Genomic DNA, 24,800 nt, shown 5'->3' on the forward strand with positions numbered 1-24,800 from the left:
TTATTTCTAAGAGTGTGTATATATACATATAAAATAAAAACTACTATTAAATACAATAAAATAGTAATAATAATTATAATAATAATAATAATAATAATCAAAAACACCTAGGCATCATGTGCACCCATGTCCATCATCACAAACTCGTGACAAATGCATAAAGTGATACTAATAATAATCGCATTGTTTATAAAAAAAAAAGAAAAAAAAAAAAAGAAGATAGGATAAAGGTCGCCTATTGTCTTCTGACTGATTTTTAACCTCATGGAATAGATCATTATGTCATCATGTAATTCACTCACACTCCAAAACCACAGACATAAATAAGGAAGTTCCTTCGTGTGTGTGTGTACTTAAAGCCACAGGCTGACGACAAACTGAACACATTCAACACAGCCTTCTCTCTTCTCAGATTAGCTTCCATCAGTGAGGATCGAGTCTCTTTGTCAAGGTAAGACACATTTATTTATTTGGACTTTTGTTGAAAAAGACAGTGATGTTTTGTTCTGAATTGGGAAAGAGTTGGAGGAGAAAAGATCTGTTTAAATAAATCGATGAACACGCCAATTCTTTCACAAACAAAACTTTATTTGAAGAAGCCTAGTTGCCTTTAGGACATTAAAAATAACTAATATTCAACATTTATGTATGAATGCAAATATAAAAGTGAAGCGTGAAATGTTAAATTCCTGACTAACTTTATGTCAAGTGTTCAAATAAATGAAAGAGAAACAATCCACAGTTGAGGTTGAGTTAAATATAAAGATCGTCAATATAGGCGACAACATGCGTAGTATTAAATTACTTACAGAAAAAAGCTATAGTTCTTTTTAAACCTAAACATTTACATTTGGCAAACTTTTCTGACATGGTGACGAACCCTTGACCTTTTGGTGGAAAGAAGATAAAGATATAGATGTTTTTTTTTTTTAAATCATTTTACTGTCCCTCCACTAACTCCCAGTCTTCTCTCACAGATGGGCATCTTCCTCCTCATGCTCCTGTTTTCGGCTCTGTGCGGCGTTTACTCTGACAGCGACCAAGAAAACATCGAGATTCTCATGGATAACGGTGCGTAACTTTCTCCGCGAGAATAAAATATTCAGCTTTTTTCCACCTCGCCACGCTGTGAGTGGTTCACGTTGATTCATTTTGGTTTTTGTTTGAACCAGTTGTGGTCCTGAGGGTTCCTGATGTAGAGGGCAGCCGGGAGTACGTTCCTCTGACGTGTGGAGACGCGTATCAGAATCAGCCGGTGTTTTGGAAGAAAAATGGTAAGAAAACACAAAGAAATCGTCATTTTTTCAAACAATATACTGTTGTGGACATTTGTCAAGCTTCACACAAGTGGTCATAGCTGGAGAAAGACCCCAGAGCATAGTGAGACCTCCACATTTATACCTGGGGAACACCCCTTTTCAGATCTATTTGACTGGGAAGGGGTCTGCCCCTCCAGGCCGTGCTTTCACACCCCTTTTTTCTACGGCAGGAATCGGGGGCCGCCCCCCACAGTGTTATACTGCTGATGTTGTAGTTAGGTGCGAGTTGAGTCTAGACATCCTAATTTGAATACACAAAAGGACCTGGTATCTTCTGTTAGTAAAGGGGTGTTGGGCAGCTGTCGCTCTGAGACAAAGAAGTGAAATTTGCCACTTCTTCTACAAACAGTATAGGTGATACTACCGTTCAAAAGTTTGGGGTTGCTTAGAAATGTCCTTATTTCTGAAGGAAAAACACTTTTTTTCAATATAACATTAAATGAATCAGAAATAATGTACATTCTATACATTGTTAATGTGGTAAACGACTATTCTAGCTGCAAACGTCTGGTTTTAATGGAATATGTACATAGGTGTATGGAGGCTAATTTCCAGCAACCATCTCTCCAGTGTTCCAGTGGTACATTGTGTTTGCTAATCACGTTAGAAGGCTATTGGATGATTAGAAAACCCTTGTGCAAATGATAATTTTTTGCTTCATTGGCTCATGTCTTTGCTTCAGGCGTGGAGCTGAGTCCACCTCTGCAGGGGAACCAGGTCCAGGTCCTGGTGGAGGAGATGGACGCTGGAAATTACACCTGTCACCTGGGTCCTCACGGAGAATACCTCAACCACACTGTGATCCTGGTCCAACTCGACCCGGACAACAGGACCGTCATCCTGGAAGGTGAGATAAGATGGACGGAGGGGAAAGATTGACTGGACCAAGAAAGGGTTGAGGGCTGGGTTTTTTTCACTGGGAGAGACAGAGGAGAGGTGTCAGTGAGATAAGACATGGTGTGAGACGGAGATAAGACAGGGAGGTAAAACGTGGCTGTGGCCCAAAGGGAGACAACACTCAGCACAGACAGGATGAACGGTGATTATCAGTGAACGGTGTGACGTGGAGCCAGAGGCAGAGCGATGGTCGGAAAGGAGAAGAAAATGGAACTGTGACTGCAGGGAAGGCGGAAGGAGAAATGATTTCTATTTGGCAGGCGCCGAAATTAAAACCTCTCCCTTGAAGGTTTCGCCACAGCAGATTATCCACCTCCATCTTGTCCTCTCCCTTGTGTCCTCTTCTGTTATCCTCATGTCGTCCTTCACAACATCCAGGACCCTTCTCTGCGGTCTTCAAACATCCTTCATCCAATAGTCACTGCCCCTCTCGTAGTTGACTTCCAAACTGTTCAGACTGATTTCTAACCGTGTTCCTGTTCCTGTTCCTCCAGGTCACATCCACTGTTCTACACCAAACTACAAAGGCGCCTTCCACTGCACCTGGAAAAAATCAGACTTCAGATCCGAGGCCGCCGTGCTCCTGGTGAAGGCAGAACGGTGAGTTCAAAAAGCTCATTCTGTCCATTTTTAGTCGATCAGCAGTCACTAAGCACAGCAACGTGTTTGCGTTTTTAATCCAGCAATTTGGAAAAGATCGCATGCGTGCTGGACGCCGACGGATCAGGGGTTCACTGTCAGGACGTGAGCTGTCCATACAAAGAGGAGCAACACCGCATCTATCTCACGGTTTACATACACAGCTCCTCTCGTCTGGAGGCCTACACAAAGGCTTTCTATCTGCAAGATATCGGTAAGTCATTGTTAACTATTCAAATAAAAGTAAACGTGGGCAAAATATTAAAGACACCTTCTCTAAATCTAAATTAGTGAGACCAGCGAAACTGTCTGACCTGCGTCTGAGTGATGGGAAGGTGTTCACCTGGAGCTACCCTGACTCCTGGGAAACCCCTTGCTCCTACTTCGGCCTGCACTTCCATGTCAAACTGGTCAAAGACAGACATTCCTGTAACTCCGAAGAGCAGATTGTGGTAATTGACACATGCATAATAGAGATCAGATTACCCCCCCTCAGCTACTGCATTTCTTTCTGTCTCTAAAACGCCGCCTCCTCCTCTTTGCTGCAGCACAACATCACAGAGGACACAAAGTATAAAGTCACTGTCAAACATAAGAATTACGTGTTCTGCGTGCGAGCACAGGACAAATATACAAACGGACCATGGAGCCACTGGAACCAGTGTGTGTAAGTACATGGACGTCTGACTTTGTTACTAAATTTGATTGAGAATTGATTATTTATCCAAATAATCCCAATCTCTTTTGTCCCCAGAGTGAACAAACAACACGTGGTGTGCTAATTATTTTGGCCGTAAAGGACGAAGACAATGATTTTCTAACTCCCAATTGTTTTCATATAAACAGGTTGTATGCATTGGGAGTGAATGTATACCTGTATAGTATTTATTTATCATTCATTGTGTCTCTATTTAACTAAGTTATGTTCTTTCTACCTTTTCTGTTTTTACATTTCATAATAAACTGATGAACATCACAAGTTATGGCTTGTTTGTGTGTGTACTATAGATCATGTATTCAATACATAACAAATAACAAACAGAGCAGGCGATTCAGGTACAAAAAAGGGGTTTATTGTCATATTTACAGCCAGGATGTCAGCAGGGATGTAAAGATGTGATGAGGGGAAAACACCAGAAGGCAGATCTCATGAAAAAAAGGGAACATCTCTTTGTTCCTCTTCTCCTGTGAGCAGACGCACTAACTTCAGAGGCTACAAAAGGAAAAAAACTAGAATGCATGTTTTGTGCTGTCATTTTCTTCCCCATTATTATTCCACATCCTCACAAAATAAGTCTAGTGCATTTAGTATATGAATAAAAACAAAAAACCTACAACAACAAAACCAAAGAATGTACACGCGTCTCCGTTTGTGCATCCAGCTTCACAGCAGAGACGGGAAAAATAAACCTTTGTAGAGGAAAAGTTTGTAGAAAAACACGTAACAATTTGCAGCCAAGTGTGAAAAATCCTCCCATCCGTGGAAACGTCACCACCGACGCGTACATTATATACATGTACAGACTCTGATATGACTCCAGTGGCTTTCTCCATGTGGTTCACGACAAACAACAGATGTTTTTCATCAACACGTCAAGGGTTTGGATGAAAGTTAACCGTTTTAGGATTGTTGCATTTTACAGCGCGTTCAATGGTCAAAACTGCTCCCAATAGCATTGTATATGCCAATTTCTTGTTGAATATCGTGAACACCAGATTGTTGGCCTCAAACCTATGTGTAGTTTCTTTTCTTTTTTTTAACTTCCTCTACAGTTACAGCAGCAGCTCTCATTGTAAATGCAAACAATATTTTTGAAAAAAAAAAAAACCTGTCACCATCTGCGAGACACAGATAACATGCACATACTGTGTATAAATTGGGAAGCCCATCGTCGTCCTGAGCGTTCTCTCGAGTGTTGCTCGCTGCAGGATGAGTGAAGGATTTCGCGGTTTGAGGTTTGAAATGAACTCGTATGTGCCTGAGAACTGGATGATGGGGACAGGGAGGCATCCAGTCCACGTCTTAGCTGAGGATGGAGTCCACTCCTGTCCTCAGTGGTGCTGCTGCTTCTTGGATAAGTACCTAGAAACCCACACAACACACACAGGTTCAATAAATTAAACTGATTTGAAGTATGAACATTACAGGGATTAAATATATCTGTGTATTGCATTAGGGCTACAACTAAGTGCTATTTTCTAGGGCTGTCAAAGTTAGTCAAAAAAACAGGCAACAGGAGTGGAAAGTAAGTGGCAAACGAACCACTCGAGACACAGTGTACGTAATATCCCGGCAGCTGCCTGGCGATTACCATTTGAACTATGCTTTTGTTCTCGTTCTCTCGTGTTTTTGTTGTGATGTTAACACATGTTCATGTTGCATAGAGGATGGCAGTCATCCATGGTAAGCCTTTATTTTAAGATTACCTGGTCGGCAGAGTTTACAGGCCTGAGTCCCGTTTGTTTACCACCAGGACAGATCAAACCACCTCCAAATATGTGTGATTTGTGATTGTGACATTTGGTGCATACACACTTGCATTTGGATGTTAATACCAGGTCTGATCAAACACTTTAGTCATTAATTTGCTCTTATTTGTGATTATCATATGTGCCAACCTCTCCCAGTGTTTGTGGTTGAGTCCAGAGAAGTCGTCAAGCTTGGCAATTTCTTTGAGGTACTGGGAAAGTTTAAACAGCTCCCTGTCTTTCTCTCTGTTCAGGTGAGCCTTCATGAAGGGTCGGATCTAAAAAACACAGCCCACATAAAACACGTTTCAGCAAAACAGGAAAAGCACACACACACACGACAATGATGATGAGGAAGAGGCGAAGGTCAAAGCGATAATGACGGCCGCCCACCTTCAGTCCATTCTGTGGGTTCATGAGGAAGTTTCGTCCGATGTCGTCAAACATTATCGTGTTCTTCCTGTTGTAAAATTCTCCATACTTCCCCCAGATCACACCCAAGGGCTTCACCTGGAGACGAGCCAGCCATTAAAACAAAGTAAATCAGTGAAATCGCCTTCTCAAAAAGAAACTCAGCCAAATCCTCTGATGATGATGAGACATTGTTGTTCACTTGTTATTGTCCTTCAAGATCAGTTGCATGCACTAACCTCTACGACCCCTCTCTTAGGAGTGTGTACTGTGATCATGGCTGCACTGTCCAACATGAAGGTGATCTTGTAGTTGGGGTTGTCAGTCACTCCCAGCTCCTACACAACACACACACACACACACACACACACACACACACACACACACACACACACACACACACACACACACACACACACACACACACACACACACACACACACACACACACACACACACACACACACACACACACACACACACACACACACACACAGCATTGTTATCTACCGTTTGTGTTCAAGTGGATTAACACTGCCACCTTTTGACAAAACCGTGGTACAGTACAGCAACAGAAGCAGCATCATGACACCAGCACTGACCAGTGGAAACATCGAATATCTTACTTTCATTTTGGCATCAATCCACTTCATGCTTGTAGCAGCTAAAGAGAGAGAGAGCAAATGTGTAAGAAAATGTCCACTTCATCAGTACACCTTCCCCTGAACAACCAATGACTTAGAATAGAATAAAATAAAATAAATGTAGACATACACCAAATGACAATGTCATAATCCTCATAGGCTGATGTCAGGAACTCGTGAAGGTATGGTCTCATCAGCTCCAGACCCGTCTCTGCGCACGACTTGTGATCTGAAAACAAACAGGGCTGCAGATATTAATATAAGATATGTTTTTTTACAGAAATAAAATAGAAGAAACAGTGGAGAGACAGTATTCAAGTAATAAACTCAGAGTCTTATTCTAAAGAAAACACAGTTTGGAGCCATAATAACTCACCAAAGAGTGTATAATCCACATCCAATACCAGAAGACTCTTGCCTTCTCTGGGTGGATTCATCTCCTCCACTTTATAGTCTTTCACTCTGCGGGCGATTTTAGCGAGGTTCTCCTCTCTGAAAACAGAAATCCGTGCAAACATTGTCAAACACACAGATGACACCCACTGACAAGTTTTAACCGGGCTAAAAAAAAAAAGAATAACTTACCTGTTCTCCACTTCAATGACCTCCTCCTCGATATCAAAATCATTGACCACGTCATCATTCTCTGGGGGAGGGGCTAAAACCTCTTCCTTCACAAAATAAAACACAAGCACAAGTGTACGAATAAGCCAAGGAAACACGAATGCAACAACTTTATAATCACTTCACCAAAGCTCGTTAGAAGCTAGTTCATATGATTGTAGATTCAACCAGGTATCCCTGGAGTCACCTACCAGACTCTCCTCTCTGGTTCCCATCATCATGATCTTGGTGTTAGGCTTCAGCTTCAGTGAGCCCAGCTTCACTTCATCCTCTGCAGGTTTCCCTGGGGGCAAAAACAATTTCAATTGAAATACATTTTTCCACATTTTCTGGACCAAATCGTTCAAAGTCATGCAATGCACTTGTCCTCACTGAGGCGCTCTCACCTTTGACCTTAAGTCCCAGCAGCTTCTGTCTTTCTGGCAGCACGCCGGTCAAAGTCTTTATGGACTGCTTCAGATCCATCACTGTGTCCTCCTCAGACAGGGAACTGATAGAGTACTCCTGACCTCCCCACTTTATGATCACTGATACTGACATGGCTCACACCTGCTCCTCACTCACACACACACTCACAACAACACACTTTCAAGCTGACACTTCCTGCCACTGCAAGAACCACACACACCCACACAAACACACACACTCCTTGCAGAGACAAGGGATGAAGTGAAAACATAAGGAGAGGTGTCAGGACACAGAATAGTGAATGTGAAAGAATAATGACACACAAAGACATTGTCTGGTGTCACACAGGTGTCGTTTTGTGTGCATGTTTCCACACACAGCGGCAGAATACCACCTAATTACAGCAAACACATCCACAGTCCCTGGTGTTGATATTTTTAGCACAAGGTGGCTAACACTGGCTAGCAGCGAATAAAACACGAGCCCTAACCAGAGCAACTAGCAAACATTAGCTGACAGAGCTGCACGGTTTGGGTTAGCTTACCTGGCTGAGTAAGCTAACATGTAATGGTGGGTAGACGACGTTAAATTGCGTCCAAAAGAATGAATGAATGAACTTTGCCGTCTAGTTTCAATTACAGAGCAGCAAGCGCACAAGGTACTTCCCGGCGTCGGAGAGCTTAGCGGAAGTGACGTCGAGAACAAAACCTTTGTTACCATAGTGATCACATAGCCATACATTTTCCTTCATAATTGTCGTTTTAAGTTAAAGTTTCCAAACATTGAATGTATGTAAAGCATATACAGTAGCCCAGTCTTGTATAAAGTTCCTAAAAGTCACTTTTATAATATTACTTAAGTAAAAGTATAAATGTATATGACATTTACTGCAGTTGATATAAAATGTACTTACATTTTAGAAGTAAAAGTATTAAAAAAGCTCAGTGGGAGGGCAAGTTGTCTTTCAACTGGTAGGTAGTGGGTTCAATTTCTGGGCCTAATCGTCTTTATTGAGCAAGACACTTAACCCCATGTTGAATGACAGAACTATAGTGTAAAGCAGCTCATCGAGAATAGGCTCCATATAATTACAGACCATTATCAACTTTTCTTATTATGATTTTATTTGGTAATTCATTGAGATGTATTCATTGATGTAGTGGAGTAAAAGTAAACAAAGTAAAGTACAGATAAGTGAATTTTATACTTAAGTGCAGTAAAAAAGTAATTGTACTTTGTTGCATTACAACACTGCAGTAGCCTCAATAAAAGTAACAATCTAAGTGATAAATGTAATAAATGGAGGTCCACAGGTCCAGATGGAATTCTGTCCCCAGGACTGGACTGCCTTTGGACCCAGTTGGCACTTAAAACTGGTGCACACTTTTTTTGCATTAGGTGCCCTAAATTCCCCTGGTCTTCCAAATGTCTGTGCACGCCACTGGATGTGTGTGCGTGAGTGACTGTGTTTGGGTGCTGACAGAAAAACTTGTTTTGGTGCAATGACAAAAAAAAAACATTATTCAATTCAATTCCACTGATGGGGCCCAACAATATGGAAAATTTGACTAAATCAAAATAAATGACCATAGTGTAGTGCGCATGCGCATTCAGGATATGCTCGGCACTCAGGATAATGGCTGCTAGGTGAGAAGAGCGGATGGGCCGCATCTTTTTGAGAGTGAGGCGCTTCCACTGAAAGGACCGTTAACTCGGGCGGTGCCGAGTTAAGATGATCGATATCCGACCCGAAAAGCACCTCGAAACTATTGTACATATACTGAACGTCGTCCTTCGAATGTAAGTTCCCTGCTTTTTCTTATTGGTCTCTTGGATGTCGGCCACAGTCTTCTCGCTGGTTAGCCAGGCTACAGTTGGACTTAGTGGCTGGGAGGAGGGGGGGCGCAGTTTGTGCTAATCTTCGGAGCTATGTTGTTGCTGTTCGTGTAACGGAAATTCGTGTGAAATTGTCCAGAAGTAACAGCGTTAGAGCCGAGCTCACTTCTCTGCTGCGTTATAATACTGTTGTGTTGACGTGCGCGCGGTTGTTGACACTAGCTAATTGACAGCGATGCTAGCTGACGTTAGCTTGACTACTTGGCACCGCGCCTGCTTGTTGCAGCCCAATATGTCTACACGACACTAAACATAGTTACAGCTGCCTGTTCTGCGTGTTTGCTTGGAGAAACTGTCCGGTTTATTTCACCGACACATGCAAAGTAATGTGTTGGGTTGCGGTGTGAATGTGGCGAAGCTAACAAATCTCCTTCCGTCAAGACAGACAGACAGGGGTTACTAGAGTTCATGGCGTACCACCACAATCGATGCAGTACTCACTCATCCCTAACGCTGTTGTGTAGGAGTTCCTGTTCAGCGATACTTGTAGGAAAACACTCGGTGTTACTACACTTTGCTCGGTTGCTTTTTCTGCATGAAGTTGTATAAAAATACAGTGTTTCTGCTGCGTTATATAAGCCTGGGTTCTGTGATGTGATCTCTCTGGCCGCTGATGGTCGTGCTGTATTCACAGTTATGTAAGTCGTTAGAATCCAGCCCTGAGCTGCAGGGATTTAATTACATTGCTGTTGTCAACACTGGGAAAAAGCTCCATTATAAACACATTGTAAAACTTGACTTGTTTGGAACAGGAAAGTCCACATCAGATGCTTGAGGTGGAATCGTTAACCAACACTCAACACCTTACCTGTAATGGTTTTGGACCCTCTTTTGCCTTCAGAGCTACCTGGAGTATTTATGGCACAGATTCAACAAGGTGCAACTTTTTGGTCCATGTTGACATGTATTGAGATTTGTCGGCTGGACTTCCGTGATGTGCTTTGATGAGCTTTGATGACATGGGGGTACACTGTAATCATCAAGGCATGGATGTGGTCGGTCAGTACTCTGAGGCAGATGTTTGTTTTGTTTTTTCGCCATTACACCTCTTGGTGTTCAGCCTGCCTGAAGATGATTAAGAAGTAGAAGGCGATGCTTTTTGGACTGTGTTGAAAGACTTTGAACTGTGCTTTAAGAACATGCACTTAAATGTGGTTTCCCATGGAGGTCAGCATTGCACCTCTCAGTGTACAGCTTGCCAGAAAGATTTAGAAGAAGAAGATGGACATGGTCAGCAACGTTACTTCAAAAGTGGTACTAATGGGCCTTAAGTGTTACATCAAAATTACAGATTGGAAAATATGAGTTTTTCTCAGACCAATACAAGTTGTTTTTTTTTTAAAATCAGAGCAGCTGATGGCCCGATATATACATTTGGCCCATATATTTAGCAGACATTCTCATTAGATCAGGCACCGTTTTGCAATCCTTGTAAATTTTGGCAAGCCCATGTGAACTTAAACTATATATTTTCTGTTCTGAGCTGAGTCTTCTGAAGTCCATCTGCTTCATGTTTTGACATGTGGTGCATTCAGAGGTATTCCCCTGCATGCTTTGGTTGTAAGGAATGGTGATTTACTGGTATTTTTATCTGCATTTCTATCATCTTGAACCAGTCCGGTCATTCTCCGCTGACCTCTGGCATCAACAAGTCATTTTTTCAGAGCAGAGAACTGCTGCTCGCTGGATGTTTTCTCATTTTCAGACCATTCTCTGTAGATGTTGTGAAAATCCAACAATCCCAACAACCGTGCCACGTTAAAAGTTGCTTAAATCACCTTTTTTTTCTTACTCTGATTCTCCGTTGGAACTTGAGCAGGACCTCTTGACATTGTCTACACGCCTTAATGCAATGAGTTGCTGCCATGTCATTCGTTGATTCGACGATTGCTTCAACAACAATTGAGAATGTGTACACAATAAAGTGACCAGTGATAAACCTATTGGAAACGTGTTTTGTTTGTGAAAGAGTAGTCCTCAGCAGAAGATCATTCTGTGTTAAATCACATAGTTTTTGGGATCCAAGTGAGATTTCCTTTTACATGGACTGTAAAATTAAAAAAAGTGAAATGCATTTGCCTTGAAGTGTTACTTATATTGTGTATATTGAATAGAACAGTGTGTGAGGGAACAGAGACGGTGTAGATGGGGAATAAGCACTTTTGCTGGTAAGCCTCATTTATCAAATCTGAAGCTAAGTTGCACCTACATTGAACATATACAGTATTTGAGAGTGTTGCCACACACAGTCTGTATTTTTTATATTTGATCAGGAGATTCTCAGCAAATGGCAATATCTTTGAAGGAAGCTCAATTCTTGCGAAGTCGGCAAATACGTTCCGTTGACTTTTTACTGCTCTACTGCTATTATAAGTTGCTGGTTTCACTCCATAAGTCCTTAGAGTGGAATCTGCTTACAGAGCACTCTTACGGTTTGTTCAAAGATGACTGGGCTACTTATAAGGACTCTCCTGCACCTGTGAACAGCAGACAGAAAGGTAGGATTTTTCACACCCTCTCCTTTTCCGTGTTTGATGTGCTGCCCTCTTTTGTCCAGGTCACAAAGGAGAACGGCGACCTTTGTCCCCAGAGCTGTTCAGCTCCACACCTAATAAAGCTGCATCCCATCCTCCTTTAATCGTGTTAAATGTTTTATTCGTCTCCACAGCGCACCTGCTGTCAGCATCCCATCGTAGTGGCGAGTTCTGCCTGCTCATCAGAGGAACCTGACGTCATGGCAGTGAAGGACCGAGTCGAAGCGGTGCTCAACGTGGGTCTGCGTGTGCCCAGCATCATGCTGTTGGATGTCCTCTACCGCTGGGATGTCAGCTCCTTCTTCCAGAAGATCCAGCGCTCCAGCCTCTCCAACAATCCGCTGTTCCAATACAAATACCTAGCGCTATACCTGCACTATGTAGGTAAGTGTTGCTGTCTCTCACACACACACACAATTATGCACAGGTTGTTCCTGCGCAAACTCTCCCCTTGTCTCTACTGCGTTTCATGTCATACATTTGATAACGCATGTTTACACAGTTGCAGCCATTATCTCTCAACTTATGACTATAGATATAGGTGTGGTGTTTGAGCTGTGTGACAGGGTTGTCAGAGTGGCTTCTGTTCTTATGGCTTTATCAGTCTGCGAAGTGCCAGAAGTCAGTTGTATCTCTCTTGATTAGGTTTATCATATGTATTTATTCGACCTGCTCGTATGCTGTGTAGTAATTTTGGGAAGAAGTCGATGGAAGCTTTTTGTGCTTCTTGCTGTCAACTGCTTGTGAAAATACTCAAAGAGGAGGAAACGTAGTATGTTTCATGTTGTCTCTATGGATACCTGGAAACTTATTGCCTGATTGATGGCACATTGGCTCATAGCAGGCACACCCTGCATTGGTAGAGCTGTGAGCAGCACTATTTTCCTCCTCATGCTCTCTTGCACTTTCACAGATACGTGCTAAGCGTAAAGTTTTACAGCACACTCAGCCGGCCTTCATAGTTCCAGCTGCAGCTGTATGTTTACCCGTGAGTCACATGCAGTGTTGTTTTTCCTGTCGCTCTCTGTTTTCCCCTTCACTTTCTAGTCTGTGTACCTGGTAAAGTGCATGCATATGCAACTGTTAACACCACAGACTGAATACATTCTGTCAGCTTCACTGCAGCAATAAGCTAAATTATGGGAATCTAATTTCTTCCATGAATTGTACCCAAATCCATAATTGTAGTTGACATATTCTGCTGATAGTTACAGACTAAAGAACAAGACATCCAACAGTCACAATCTCATAAAGCCAGTCATGGAAACTCAATGTTATAAGGCTTTTGACACAGGAGCAGTTTATGAGAATGGCACATGATAACATTCTGCTGTGATGTGTTAGCTATAAAGGAATAAAAGACAAGAACACTGGAGTTTTGTTTACACGATTGTGTTTGTGCTGTCAGACTTGGCTGCAGTTTGCAAATGAGCCAATGGGTTGGGTATGTGCTGATGTGCGCTACGTGTGTGTGTGTGTGGACACAAATAGGAGGGGGGAAGAGAGGCAGTGAAACCAGTTACTGTTGCTATGCACTGACAAGCTTTCTTTGGCTTTTCATGGTTTTAGTTAGCACTCTGTCTGTGTGATGCAGCAACTGTTTTATTGACTGTAAAACACGGTTCCCTGCACTTGGATAACAAACAACTGTCACACACACACATTCGGCATATATCGCTTATCGTAAACAGGAAGGATTAGAGATACTTAACACTTAACTGTGTGTGTGTTTGTTGACTGCCTTACAGGTTACATCCTGAGCTTGGTGCTCTTGACTCTGCCTCGTCAGCACCTGGTTAAACTCTACCTGTATGTCCTTACGGCCCTGCTGCTGTTTGCTGGCCACCAAGTCTCAAGGTATATATACACACACACACACACACACAGGCTGTGGGGACAACTTTTACTAATGTTCCAATCATGGAATTTAAGATGGTAATCATGTCTTACAATGCAGAGATAAATGCATTTATATCACTGTCAATTATAACGGTCTGCTCATCGGTATTTAGCAGTCAATGTACAGTTTAATGGACAGGATCCTGTTCAAAGTCCCTTCCAAAACTATTGGAACAAGACAATTCCCTTTGTTTTTATTGTACACTGAGGACATTTCACTAAACACATTTGTGCTGAGGTCAAACGGATCAAAATGTGAGATTTTTTGTCCTGTGTTTTACATAATAATAAATTCTATTTATAGCAATGTTGCAAAGTGCTTAAACATTCACTTTTTCAAGTGAATGGAAATAATGGACCCTGTGACTCACAGGTGTTAAACCAGTGTTTTAGAGTAGATTGCAACTATATCTAGTGTTTTAGTTTGTTTTGCATCTCGGCTACACCTTAAGTCAATCATACAGTATGTAAGAGGTCTAATAATAATCTTATTTTCTCTTTGTCAGGGATTATGTCCGCAGTGAGCTAGAGTCGGGCTATGAAGGACCTGTCTACCTGGAACCTCTCTCCATGAACAGATTCACCACTGCCCTCATAGGTATAACTTCACATACAGTATGAAGCGTGTGTCTCTTGCTGGATTCACGCTCGGTGTCTAATGTGCTTCAATGTGACATCAGTAAAAGTAATGTTGTTGTACAATATTTATCTCTGGCTGTGTGGGACCTGTTTCATCTTGTCTGAGAGTAGTGACATAGTCTCCTGTGCCATAAAGGGATCGCAGGTGGTGCACTAAAATCCTGAGAGGGGGGTGAAAGCAACTCAATTGGCCTCATGGTTACCACTTTGGTGAAGATAAAATATTCTCTCAGGAGGCCTTTTCATGTTGCCTCTTGCTACACAATGATTAAAACAATAGATCGGCAAAAGTGCCTCTAAAATTATAAGATTGTGTGCATTCATGTGTACATTTGCATCTTTCAGGTCAGCTGGTGGTGTGTACGCTGTGTTCCTGTGTGATGCAGACCAAGAGGATTTGGCTTTTCTCTGCTCATCTTCTCCCTTTGGTGGCCCGACTGTGTCTGGTGCCACTGGAGACCATCGTCTTCATCAATAAGTTCTCCATGATATTCACCGGCCTGGAGGTCATTTACTTCCTGGCCTCCAACCTACTAGTACCATATAACCTGGCAAAGACGGCCTACAGGGAGCTGGCTCAGGTAATAAACTATTCATGCTGCTAATGTTGATCGCTGTTTCTTATCACAAGATTTCTGCTACAGTTCCTGGGAGACTTGCATAATATTCATGTTGTTGTGTCCCAGGCCCAATTACCTTCATCTCTCCTCTATCCCAGTCTCTGAAACTGTCTCACTCTGTGTTCCCCAGGTGGTGGAGGTGTATGGGCTGCTAGCTTTGGGTATGTCCCTCTGGAACCAGCTGGTCCTTCCAGTTCTTTTCATGTGCTTCTGGCTGCTGCTGTTCGCTCTGCAGATCTACTCCTACTTTAGCACCAGAGACCAGCCTACCTCAAGGGAGAGGCTCCTTTTCCTCTTTCTTACCAGGTAGGATGATGGCACTAATGATTAGACTCTGAAGAGTGTGCTATGTATATGGTGAATATAAATCTGGACATATTTTGTAATGCGCCTGGCTTTTCATACTGTGTAAATATGGTATATTTAATCTTCCTGAATGGTTCAGGCTGGGTATTTTTGGTACTGTTCCTAATGGAAAGGCAACACAATTCTCATCTTATGTGCTGTCTCATCCCTCTCTGTCCTCAGTATTGCAGAATGTTGTAGTACACCGTACTCCCTGCTGGGTCTCGTCTTCACCGTCTCCTTCATCGCTCTGGGTGTTCTCACGCTCTGCAAGTTTTACCTACAAGGCTACAGAGCCTTCATGAACGACAACACCATGCACAGGTCAGTCCAACTCCGTTTATCTGTATTTTGAAGTGCCTTTGTTTGTTGGTAAATGTGGTTTTAATCGCGTGTGGGATTTTTCTGTGTGTGCCTGTCTATTTAGGGGGATGACAGAAGGCATCACACTGCTCATCCTCGCTGTCCAGACTGGCCTCATTGAGCTACAGGTCATCCACCGAGCCTTCCTCCTCTCCATCATCCTCTTCATCGTTGTTGCTTCGATCCTGCAGTCCATGCTGGAGATAGCAGATCCCATAGTCCTGGCTCTGGGAGCATCAAGAGACAAGTAAGATGCAATTATATTATCATTTTGTTTTATTTTGTATGATTTTTAGAGCTGTCAGTTAAACGCGTCAATTAACGTGAACCCATTTTAACGGCGTCAATTGTTTTTATCGCGCGATTAACGCTCTTTTTGGCTGATGTGTGCTTCCCCGCTAGCTCCTTCAGCTCGGATTAGCTTGTTACAGCAACAACACATTAAACCACGGGACCTCGTCTGCGTTAAAGAAAGACTCTTTATTCACAGAACTGCGGGGTGATACACAGCCTCTCTTATTATTGTGCGGCTGTCACAAGAGGAAGAACTCAAAATATGTAGAGTGACGGAGATATTCACCTGCTAATGTAAACACACGGAACACATTACTTCCTGCTTCACACAAGTTACACACACCAGCTTTAGCCTGTAACATAGATGAGTTTGTCTGCCAGGGTGTGGTTCAGTCTGTAGAATAAGATGTGTAATAATAAATCATCTAAAGTTAGATTTTGGCTTGAACAAATATTATATTATAAATATTGTGTCTTGAAATCGTAGGTATTGCAATTTAGATACATTTCGATTAATTGTTCAGCCCTACACTACAGTATATGCCAAAATATGCAAATAACATTTACACAAAGCAAGCTGATCCACTTTCTATGTTGATAAGAGTATTAAAATGAGGAAACATAATTGTACAAAAAGAAATCAAGGGACATTTAGAATAGATAAAAATGTGCGATTAATTGCGAGTTAACTATGACATTATGCGATTAATCGCGATTCAATATTTTTATCGTTTGACGGCACTAATGATATTTATTTATAATATTGCATAAAGCTGATCATCTTTTGCCCTTTAGGAGTTTGTGGAAGCACTTCCGAGCTGTGTCTCTCTGTCTGTTCCTGCTTATCTTTCCGGCCTACATGGCCTATATGATCTGTCAGTTCTTCCACATGGACTTCTGGCTTCTCATCATTATTTCTTCATCCATCCTCACCTCCCTGCAGGTAACTGATTATTTTGTGTGTGCAAATAAAAGCACAACTTCAATATAGTAATGATTGAATTGAATTACATCCGTCTCTGTCAGGTTCTTGGTACTCTCCTGATTTACATTCTCTTCATGGTCGAAGAGTTTCGTAAGGCTCCTGTAGAGAACATGGATGAAGTTATCTATTGTGTCAATGGGACCTATCGATTGCTGGAATTTCTAGTAAGTGTTCCACACACATTAGCAAGTGAAAAGTTAGCATTTGCCCACACTGGTGTCACATAGTATGTTCTCTGTCAGGTTGCCGTGTGTGTGGTGTGCTACGGCGTATCGGAGACCGTGTTCGGGGAGTGGAGCGTGATGGGAAGCACCATCATCCTGGTCCACTCTTATTATAACGTGTGGCTCAGAGCCCAGCTGGGCTGGCAGAGCTTCCTGCTCAGGAGAGACGCCGTAAACAAGATCAAAAGCCTCCCCACGGCAAGCAACACGCAGCTGGAGCAGTACAACGACATCTGTGCCATCTGCTACCAGGTATGAGCTGCCAATAATGATTTCAGGTTTCAAGTTAAAGCTAAGGCTAATGTAACGGTTGAGCTTCCCTGAACTAGTTGTTGTTTTTTTTTTTACAAATATACAGAGCGCTTAAATATGTAGCATCTTCTTTTAGTTTCTGAGGTTTTAATAATTTATCACCCAGTGAGAACATTTGGTTCTCCTTATGCTAGTTTTTGTACCCTGCACACAGGCTAACCCACTGAATCAGAGGCTGCTTTAGCTTTTATGCAGCAGCATTTCCCTCAGTGCATTTACATGCATGTTAAAAGTCTGATTTTAGTCAGACTAAGGCAATGATTTGGTTTTATTAATGTCTTGTAAACACGGTAGTCTGACTAAAATCAGGCTTAGTCTTAGTCGGAGTCAGGCGTACACAGCCAGTACATCTATTTTCATTTATGTATGAAAGGTGCTATATAAACCAACGTATTATTATTTTATTTGACCCCTGTTTATCACTGACCAACATTTTTTATTTTCATTGTTTTCCAGGACATGACCACAGCGGTGATCACTCCGTGCAGTCATTTTTTCCACGCTGGCTGTCTGAAGAAATGGCTCTATGTGCAGGAGACGTGTCCCCTTTGCCACTCGCAACTCAAAAGCCAATCAGCGACCACTGGCGCCCCCAACCAAGATGTCCCTGCAGCCAATCAGAATCCTGCAGTGCAGGAAAACAACGCCACAGCCAAGAAGCAGGAAGAAGGTGCTCTTCATGACGATGGGAAGGAGGAGGAGGGAAAGGTAGAGCAGGAGCGGGAAGAAGGACCTGACGTGTCAGCTGGAGAAACTTCTTCTTCCTCCTGTGGTGTTCTTCCTGCTCCTGAGCACAGTGTCGAGACTCTTTCATCACCTTCATCCCCGCCCGCGACTGATCATCTGCAGGACCAGTCACCCACAGATCATCCCTCTATGTCTTCCTCCTCTTCGTCCGACACGATGGACACATCCCCCTCTCCTCCATCTCTCCCCGACACCTCCATCCCTTGCATGTCTCAGCACTTGTCCTCAGAGCGACAGGCCGAGGCAGAGATGACCTGTGCTGACCCTGAACCTGCCCCGGTGTCAACACCAGACAGCGGGGATTCATTTTCTGCTCCGTCATCACAGCCTGAGCCACCCTCTCATGCCCCTGACAAAACTTCTTCTGCTACGAGCAGCAGTCTTTGAACTCCACACACACAGCATACATGCATCGCATGCACATAAACGACACTCAATCTGCTTGTATTCTACGTGTCAAGCAGTTTCCTGCTTTTCCTGTCATGCCCTTCATATCCATTTTGACAGGAAAAAACAGGATTCCAACCTCACCACATGTTGCGGTTCTCTTGAAACAGTTAAAACCAAATGTGTAAGAGTTAAACTCACGCCAGCAGTGGTTCCATCGTAGACCGTATATAGAAAATCAGAGTAGTTTTCCGGTTTTGAAGAGTGAAGCCCAAAAAACCAAGGATGGAAGTAGTAGTTATCCACCAGGGGGCGACTCCATATGGGAAATGTATGGGGAAAATGAGCCAACTTCTCACTTTGATGGTGATGTCTGAAGATTTCCAGAAGCAGAAACTGTCACGTCGAATCACGAATCTCGAGGCTTCACAGCGGGGGTTTGTTTTGCAACCGGAGGACTGCATCCATATTTTATATACAGTCTGTGGGTGGGTGTCATTTTTTTTTTTTTTTCACTTGTCTGTATTTCTTTAATTTTTTGGGAATGATTTAAACTTGATGCAAAAAGGGTGTGGGGTGGGGGGGGAGAACAGTAATCTCATCTCCATCCACCGTCATGTTCAAATGTGAAAAACCATGAAACTGAAGTTCGCGCTTCTGTCTGTCCAATCCCAAACATTTCATGTGGTGGTTTACTCCCATTCCTGCCTTTCGTTCATGTCGCTTCGCCCGTCGTCGTGCATTTCATCCCGTTTGGGTTTTGGACGTAGCCCTGTATGTGCCATTACGACATTGAGGAATGGGTATGGGAGTCGGTATGGGACTGTCGATTACTAATGGTTACATTTTAAAGAGTGGAAAGAGTCTGAACATTTCATGAAGTTTTATTTGATTTGATTTTGTAGCTGTGCGTATTAACGATTTCGAAGCGTTAGCAGACTGAATGTCATTTCTCGAGGCCATCACGTGACCTGAAGCCTGGTGCTAAGCAGAGAGGATACATGGTGTGGTCTCAGCCGAGTGTTGCAGCGAAATGAGCTTCACGTGTCAATCATACTGCGACCGATTTATTCTTTTTGATTCAGATGTGTTTGGCTGGTTCCAGCAAAAAAAAAAACTGCTATCGCCATATATTTTGTATTATTGTGTAATAAGACATTTATTTTTTACATTACGGGATAATTTCAACGCTGTTCAGTGCAGAATGGACTGAAAAGACGTGGTAGATGTGAGGCAAATGTGATGAAAAAACAAACTGACTGGGAGCCCAAATTAGCTTTACTTCATTGTGGTACTACACATCCCATGTTTTCTTATCCAGTCCGATAAATAGTCTCATCACCACGTCCATTCAGTCCCATTCAAGCAACCCTGCGTTCCTTCCCCCCCCCCACCCAAAGACCATCTTTATCCTCCTGCTGCTCAAGTGACTTCACCCCCATGAAATGTTTATACCAGCAAATTGAGCTATGATAGCTTCTTCTTTTGTTGTTTTATTTTGTTATTTCCCCCCCCCCCCCCTCACACACATGATGTCTGTGTGTGCATTGAAAAGTCTTTGAGTATTTAATTTAAAGACTTCAACTTGAGAATGCCCGAGTCCTGATGCACGCTTGTATGTAGAGCCTGCACGCTGCCACGGTTACCATAGCATTTATTTGTCCACTGTGTGCTCTCACCTTGCTATCATTGCTCTCTCTTTATATATATATATATATATATATATATATATACACATATATATATTTTTTCTTTTTTGTGTCGCATTTGCACTAATGCCATTTATACTAGCAATGCTCCAAAGCTGTTTTTGTGGCTGTCGACAACCAAATACCCATGATGTGTTTGTGTACGAGGACGCGGCCCGATCTGTTTGTGTGTAATGTATATAAATGTTGCTCTGTATGGTGTCTATATTCAAACCAGAGGAGTGTTGATATGTCAACAAGGCGGGGGCTCGGACTCTCCAAAGCTTCCTCAGCGCTTCCGTGCGTCTTCACTTACATGGGAACAAAGACGAACTTTTGGGGGAAAGCGAGCCTTCTTATTCTGATGTGAGACCAGCCAGTGTTGCTGCTTCTCCTGTCCGTATGACGCATCCTCACGCTGGTGTGATCACTCTGGTGCCCTCTACTGGGAGGAGTGGGATCAGCATGGTGCAGATGGCCAGGAGAGGCAGAGGTTAAGCCTCAACAGTATTACTTATGACCACTATTACTAAAAAAAAAATGCTTAATGCGATGAATGATCTTAAACATCGGGAAGCCGAGCATTGGCCGCAGGGCTGAGAATGAATACATGAATTATGTAGGATCAAACCTGTCCCAGTGCTGCTTCACTTGTTTGTGTTTATTTTAATTTTTTTTAAAGAGACAAAATGTTTCGAGTTTGATGTATTTTGCACATGTTCCTCTGAAAAGTGAACATAAGGACATTCTGTATTCTCAAAACCTCTCACGTTACGATCCCCCCTTTATCCTCGAGCTTTTGTTTTTTTTTAAAACGAAGCACTTAAATTGGTTCCACAAGGTGATAAATGTCATTGGTAGCTGCATTGATGAATGGCGGCCAGAGACGCCTGGCAGCTCTCGATTCCTTATGTATTTGCTGAGTTTTTTGGGAGAAGTACAATCGAATGTGAACATGTAGAGAGGTTAGGGGCATTTCTTTCCATTTCAGGACCCCTCAGATTCCAGCTGTGCGTTTGACATGCTGTAGTATTCGTTTAGATGTGAGCCAAAGTGCCAAATAAATCCAGTATAAAACCTATCCATTACTCCCCCTCTGTCAGGATCTGATGGTACATTTTTTAGTCTTATGTTTATTTTGTTGTGCTGGAATCTTAATAGTCAAATACTCGATGTGTAGTTAAATATTCTCCATTAAATTTAATGGAGAATTGACTTGAAATGTTACTACATACTGTTGGTTATTAATTCATAAAACAGCTCAAATAATTATGTAAAGCAGATAACGGAATCTATAGCTGCCATTGCTCTCTGTAGCACTCTGTTATTTTGTGTCCATTACTGTTGCCTCTGACTCACAGATGTGTTTATTTTCTAATTTTTTCGGATTTTCTTTTTCCATACATTCATTTAGGACCTGCTCTTTAAAACCAGACTCTGAATGCCAGTCGTATAAGATATTCTGTTTAACCGCTCCATGTTTTGGTTTCTTGGGTTTCATGTCTGGCATCGCCTTTTGGTTATTTTACAAAAAAATTGAATGTCAGAAATAAAATGAACCATCCACTCTGGTAACTTTTACTTTTTTTTTGGTTTTATTGTGACGTTTGAATTCACAGCAGGTCACGCGGTTGATGTAGAGCCAGAAGACCAGGGTTTGCGACCCGGTTTGGCCTTTCTGCTATGGAGTCGGTGCAATATGGTAAAGAAAGTAAGTCAATTGGACACTCTAAATTGACCGTACGTGTGATTGTGAGCGTGTTTGTCTCTAGGTGGCCCTGCGATGGACTGGCGTACTCTACAGTTTACCCCACCTTTGGTGCCTATTTCAGCTGGGATTGACCCTTATGTGGAGGATTAAGTGGTAGAAGGTGAGTGAATCCTCTGGTGCACTTCAAAACCTGAAGTTATGGTTCTTTAAAACTGATTTACCTGCACTTAAAGAGGCTCACATGTAATATAATAAAGTTTAGTAGCAAAGTATATAATGGACAGTATGTTAATACTGTCTCCATACAGTACTGCAGTACGTGTTTGCTTTCAGGCCTAAATCACATGATAAAGTTTCAATGTTTGGCCCTGTAATGGACTCCTGCTGTGTATATATAGTAGTATAATAGTCTGGTCATTTTCCTCTGACTTCGGGTATTCACACACATACTTTACTAAATGTATTCTACTTATTCTACTCTGTCACCATTACACTTGTATGGAAGCAGACATCAGATTTGCAAACTTACAGAAAACTCACACTCCTGTAATAGAAATATTTGACTTTTATATGTAAAAAAACAGCATTAAGTAAAATAAATAATAATATCAAATAAATATCAAACAAATACTTAAATAATAATGTAAATCAGAGGCACCCGGAACAAGATAATAAAAATGGTTTATAAATAAAATATAAAGTTAATGTTAGATATAAGTAAAAATGGGGAGAAAAATTCTAAATAAACTACAGCAATCCAAACTTTTTTTTTTTTTTTTTTAGTTAATTGCTCTTGGGGCCCTAAGCAGCAGCTAAGTTCGCTTATGCCTTGGGCCGGCCCTGCTTTCATATATGACTTATGAGATGTCTGACTATTTTAATAGCCATTTTGATAATATTTATTCTGGATTAATAGAGATATGCTGTGTGCTTGATAAATCAGTCATCATTTATTGTATGTGCTGCAGCAGTTGTGTGCCTAATAAAGTGGCACGTCAGTGTATAATCCAATATGATGTTAATGATCAAATTGAGGAGTGAAGAGATGCAGAGGTTCTTTAGAGACATTTAAATATGAATAACTTTGAGACTGATGTGTTATACTCGGGTCAGACGCACGATGGCGCCAGTGTATTGTTTTTGGCTTGTGTGTGTGTGTCAGAGGTGCACAGCAGGAGTCACAGCGCGCGCTCACAGTGTGTTCATGTCTCTAAAATGACGTTTTTCTTTAATCTGGCATGCTTTTTGAAATAATTGCTTCCTGTTTGGATTTCTGCAAGATGTTATTTGTATTATCATTTATTATTATTCAATGTAAAGCTGGGATATGTCAGTTTAAATTAGGAGTATGTGATGATGTTTCAAGGCAGGTTATAATAATAATAATAATTATTACATTAGATGTTTGACCTCATCAGACTATCATTTAAACACACTCTCCAAACGTCTGTGTTTTTTAAAATAATAAAATCATATATTCTCATTTTCCAGCTTTTAATTCCAGTGCAGGCCTATAATTGGGAGGTTTAGGTTTTCTTAAATAATCTGGTCCTTTTAACCCACATGGATCGATCCAAACTGCTGTCACTTGCTCCTCCATTCACACATTTCATCTCAGCTCTTCAACCCCGCACAGGCTGATCCACCGCTTCTCTTTAAGCAGGAAAAAGTGCAACATAAAAGACGCTTATATTCTATAGTATAATCAAGGTCAAGAGCGTTTTTCAATAACCTTTGGGAATTGGAGCCTGGAGCTGCGCCAGTGCGCCCTGCCAATCATTCCCCTCGCAGCCAACGCGCGGCTGAATAATACTGAAGTTGTTGACCTTTTGCACCTCGACAGATCAATGCCTTGTCGCTTTATTTTCCAAACAGAGTTCAGAAATGATCCATGCACGCCTATTAATATTTGTGTTTTTACTTTGGATGGATCCCCCCTCTCTCTCTCCCTCTCACGGCGTCGGTGCATGTGATAAATTGTTTGAAATAACAGATGGTGCTGCAGGGAGAGACAAAGCAGAAGGGGGGGAAAAAAACCTGGTAGCAATTATCCTCAATTACGCTCATTGTTATTTTGAGCTAATTATTGTTATTGTCACTTTAGTTTGCGCGTCTTGCGGCGCTGGGCCGCAATAATGCGAGTCTGTGCGGGAGAGACAATAGAGAGCAGGGACGTGTTGTGACGATGAAATATGGCTTATGTAATTGAGCCTAACCCAGTCCATCTAAATAGAACTTCCGTGTGAGTTGATACGACATAGATGCAACACGTTAAACACTAAAGAACATACACATTGACACCTATCACACTTTTTTTTTTTTTTTTTAATTATGATTCCTGTGAGAAAGTTTTTGTTTCTGGAAATTACAAATAATATTTCTAAACCAGGGGTGTGCACATATTTCAGGGGGGTGGGGTCAAGTGGGGGAGGAAAAGGCACCCCCTATAATAATTCAGTAAAACATGCATATTTATTTATTTATTTATTTATTTATTTATTTCACTAAGCAGTTTCCACAAAACTGCTGCATTTAAAAGTTACAGGTGTCAGAAATAACACAACATCACTATACATTTTTGATTAAATAAAGAAAATTACAAAGTAAAGTACAAAAATGTCTTTTTAACCCTTTAAGGTACTATTCAACCATTTGGTCGACCACACTATAAGTCACTGTATCGCATTGAAAAATGCATCAAGCTGAACTCACTAACACTAGATTAATGACTTGTTCTGAATGTTG

At 41.8% G+C, this 24,800-nt stretch overlaps 3 protein-coding genes across 3 annotated transcripts; 2 read left to right on the forward strand and 1 right to left on the reverse strand.

The window, feature by feature from the left end:
• Positions 1 to 977: 977 nt before the first annotated feature.
• On the forward strand, positions 978 to 3,526 carry il12bb (interleukin 12B, b; the record flags this gene model as incomplete). The annotated part of the gene is made up of 7 exons (XM_083889652.1): positions 978 to 1,071; positions 1,173 to 1,274; positions 2,002 to 2,166; positions 2,711 to 2,816; positions 2,900 to 3,069; positions 3,147 to 3,307; positions 3,404 to 3,526. 7 exons carry the CDS (start codon positions 978 to 980, stop codon positions 3,524 to 3,526), a joined length of 921 nt encoding a protein of 306 aa, XP_083745778.1.
• Positions 3,527 to 4,808: 1,282 nt separating this feature from the next.
• Positions 4,809 to 8,027, reverse strand: ublcp1 (ubiquitin-like domain containing CTD phosphatase 1). Its single transcript, XM_083890298.1, has 11 exons — positions 7,956 to 8,027; positions 7,390 to 7,651; positions 7,195 to 7,286; positions 6,965 to 7,050; positions 6,756 to 6,871; positions 6,510 to 6,608; positions 6,362 to 6,399; positions 5,975 to 6,073; positions 5,718 to 5,834; positions 5,475 to 5,602; positions 4,809 to 4,938 (listed from the first exon to the last, which is right to left on the reverse strand). The coding sequence occupies exons 2-11, from the start codon at positions 7,541 to 7,543 to the stop codon at positions 4,908 to 4,910; spliced, it is 960 nt and encodes a 319-aa protein (XP_083746424.1). The 5' UTR covers positions 7,544 to 7,651; positions 7,956 to 8,027; the 3' UTR covers positions 4,809 to 4,907.
• Positions 8,028 to 9,076: 1,049 nt separating this feature from the next.
• LOC310928047 (RING finger protein 145-like) lies at positions 9,077 to 19,114 on the forward strand. The gene is made up of 12 exons (XM_083890510.1): positions 9,077 to 9,211; positions 11,976 to 12,225; positions 13,590 to 13,698; positions 14,247 to 14,338; positions 14,725 to 14,960; positions 15,130 to 15,305; positions 15,528 to 15,668; positions 15,772 to 15,954; positions 16,797 to 16,944; positions 17,028 to 17,150; positions 17,229 to 17,462; positions 17,979 to 19,114. Exons 2-12 carry the CDS (start codon positions 12,042 to 12,044, stop codon positions 18,654 to 18,656), a joined length of 2,304 nt encoding a protein of 767 aa, XP_083746636.1. The 5' UTR covers positions 9,077 to 9,211; positions 11,976 to 12,041; the 3' UTR covers positions 18,657 to 19,114.
• The last annotated feature ends 5,686 nt before the right edge of the window (positions 19,115 to 24,800 follow it).

The sequence above is a fragment of the Microchirus variegatus genome (assembly GCF_963457635.1).
Source record: "Microchirus variegatus genome assembly, chromosome: 5".
Classification (NCBI taxonomy): Eukaryota; Metazoa; Chordata; class Actinopteri; order Pleuronectiformes; family Soleidae; genus Microchirus; species Microchirus variegatus.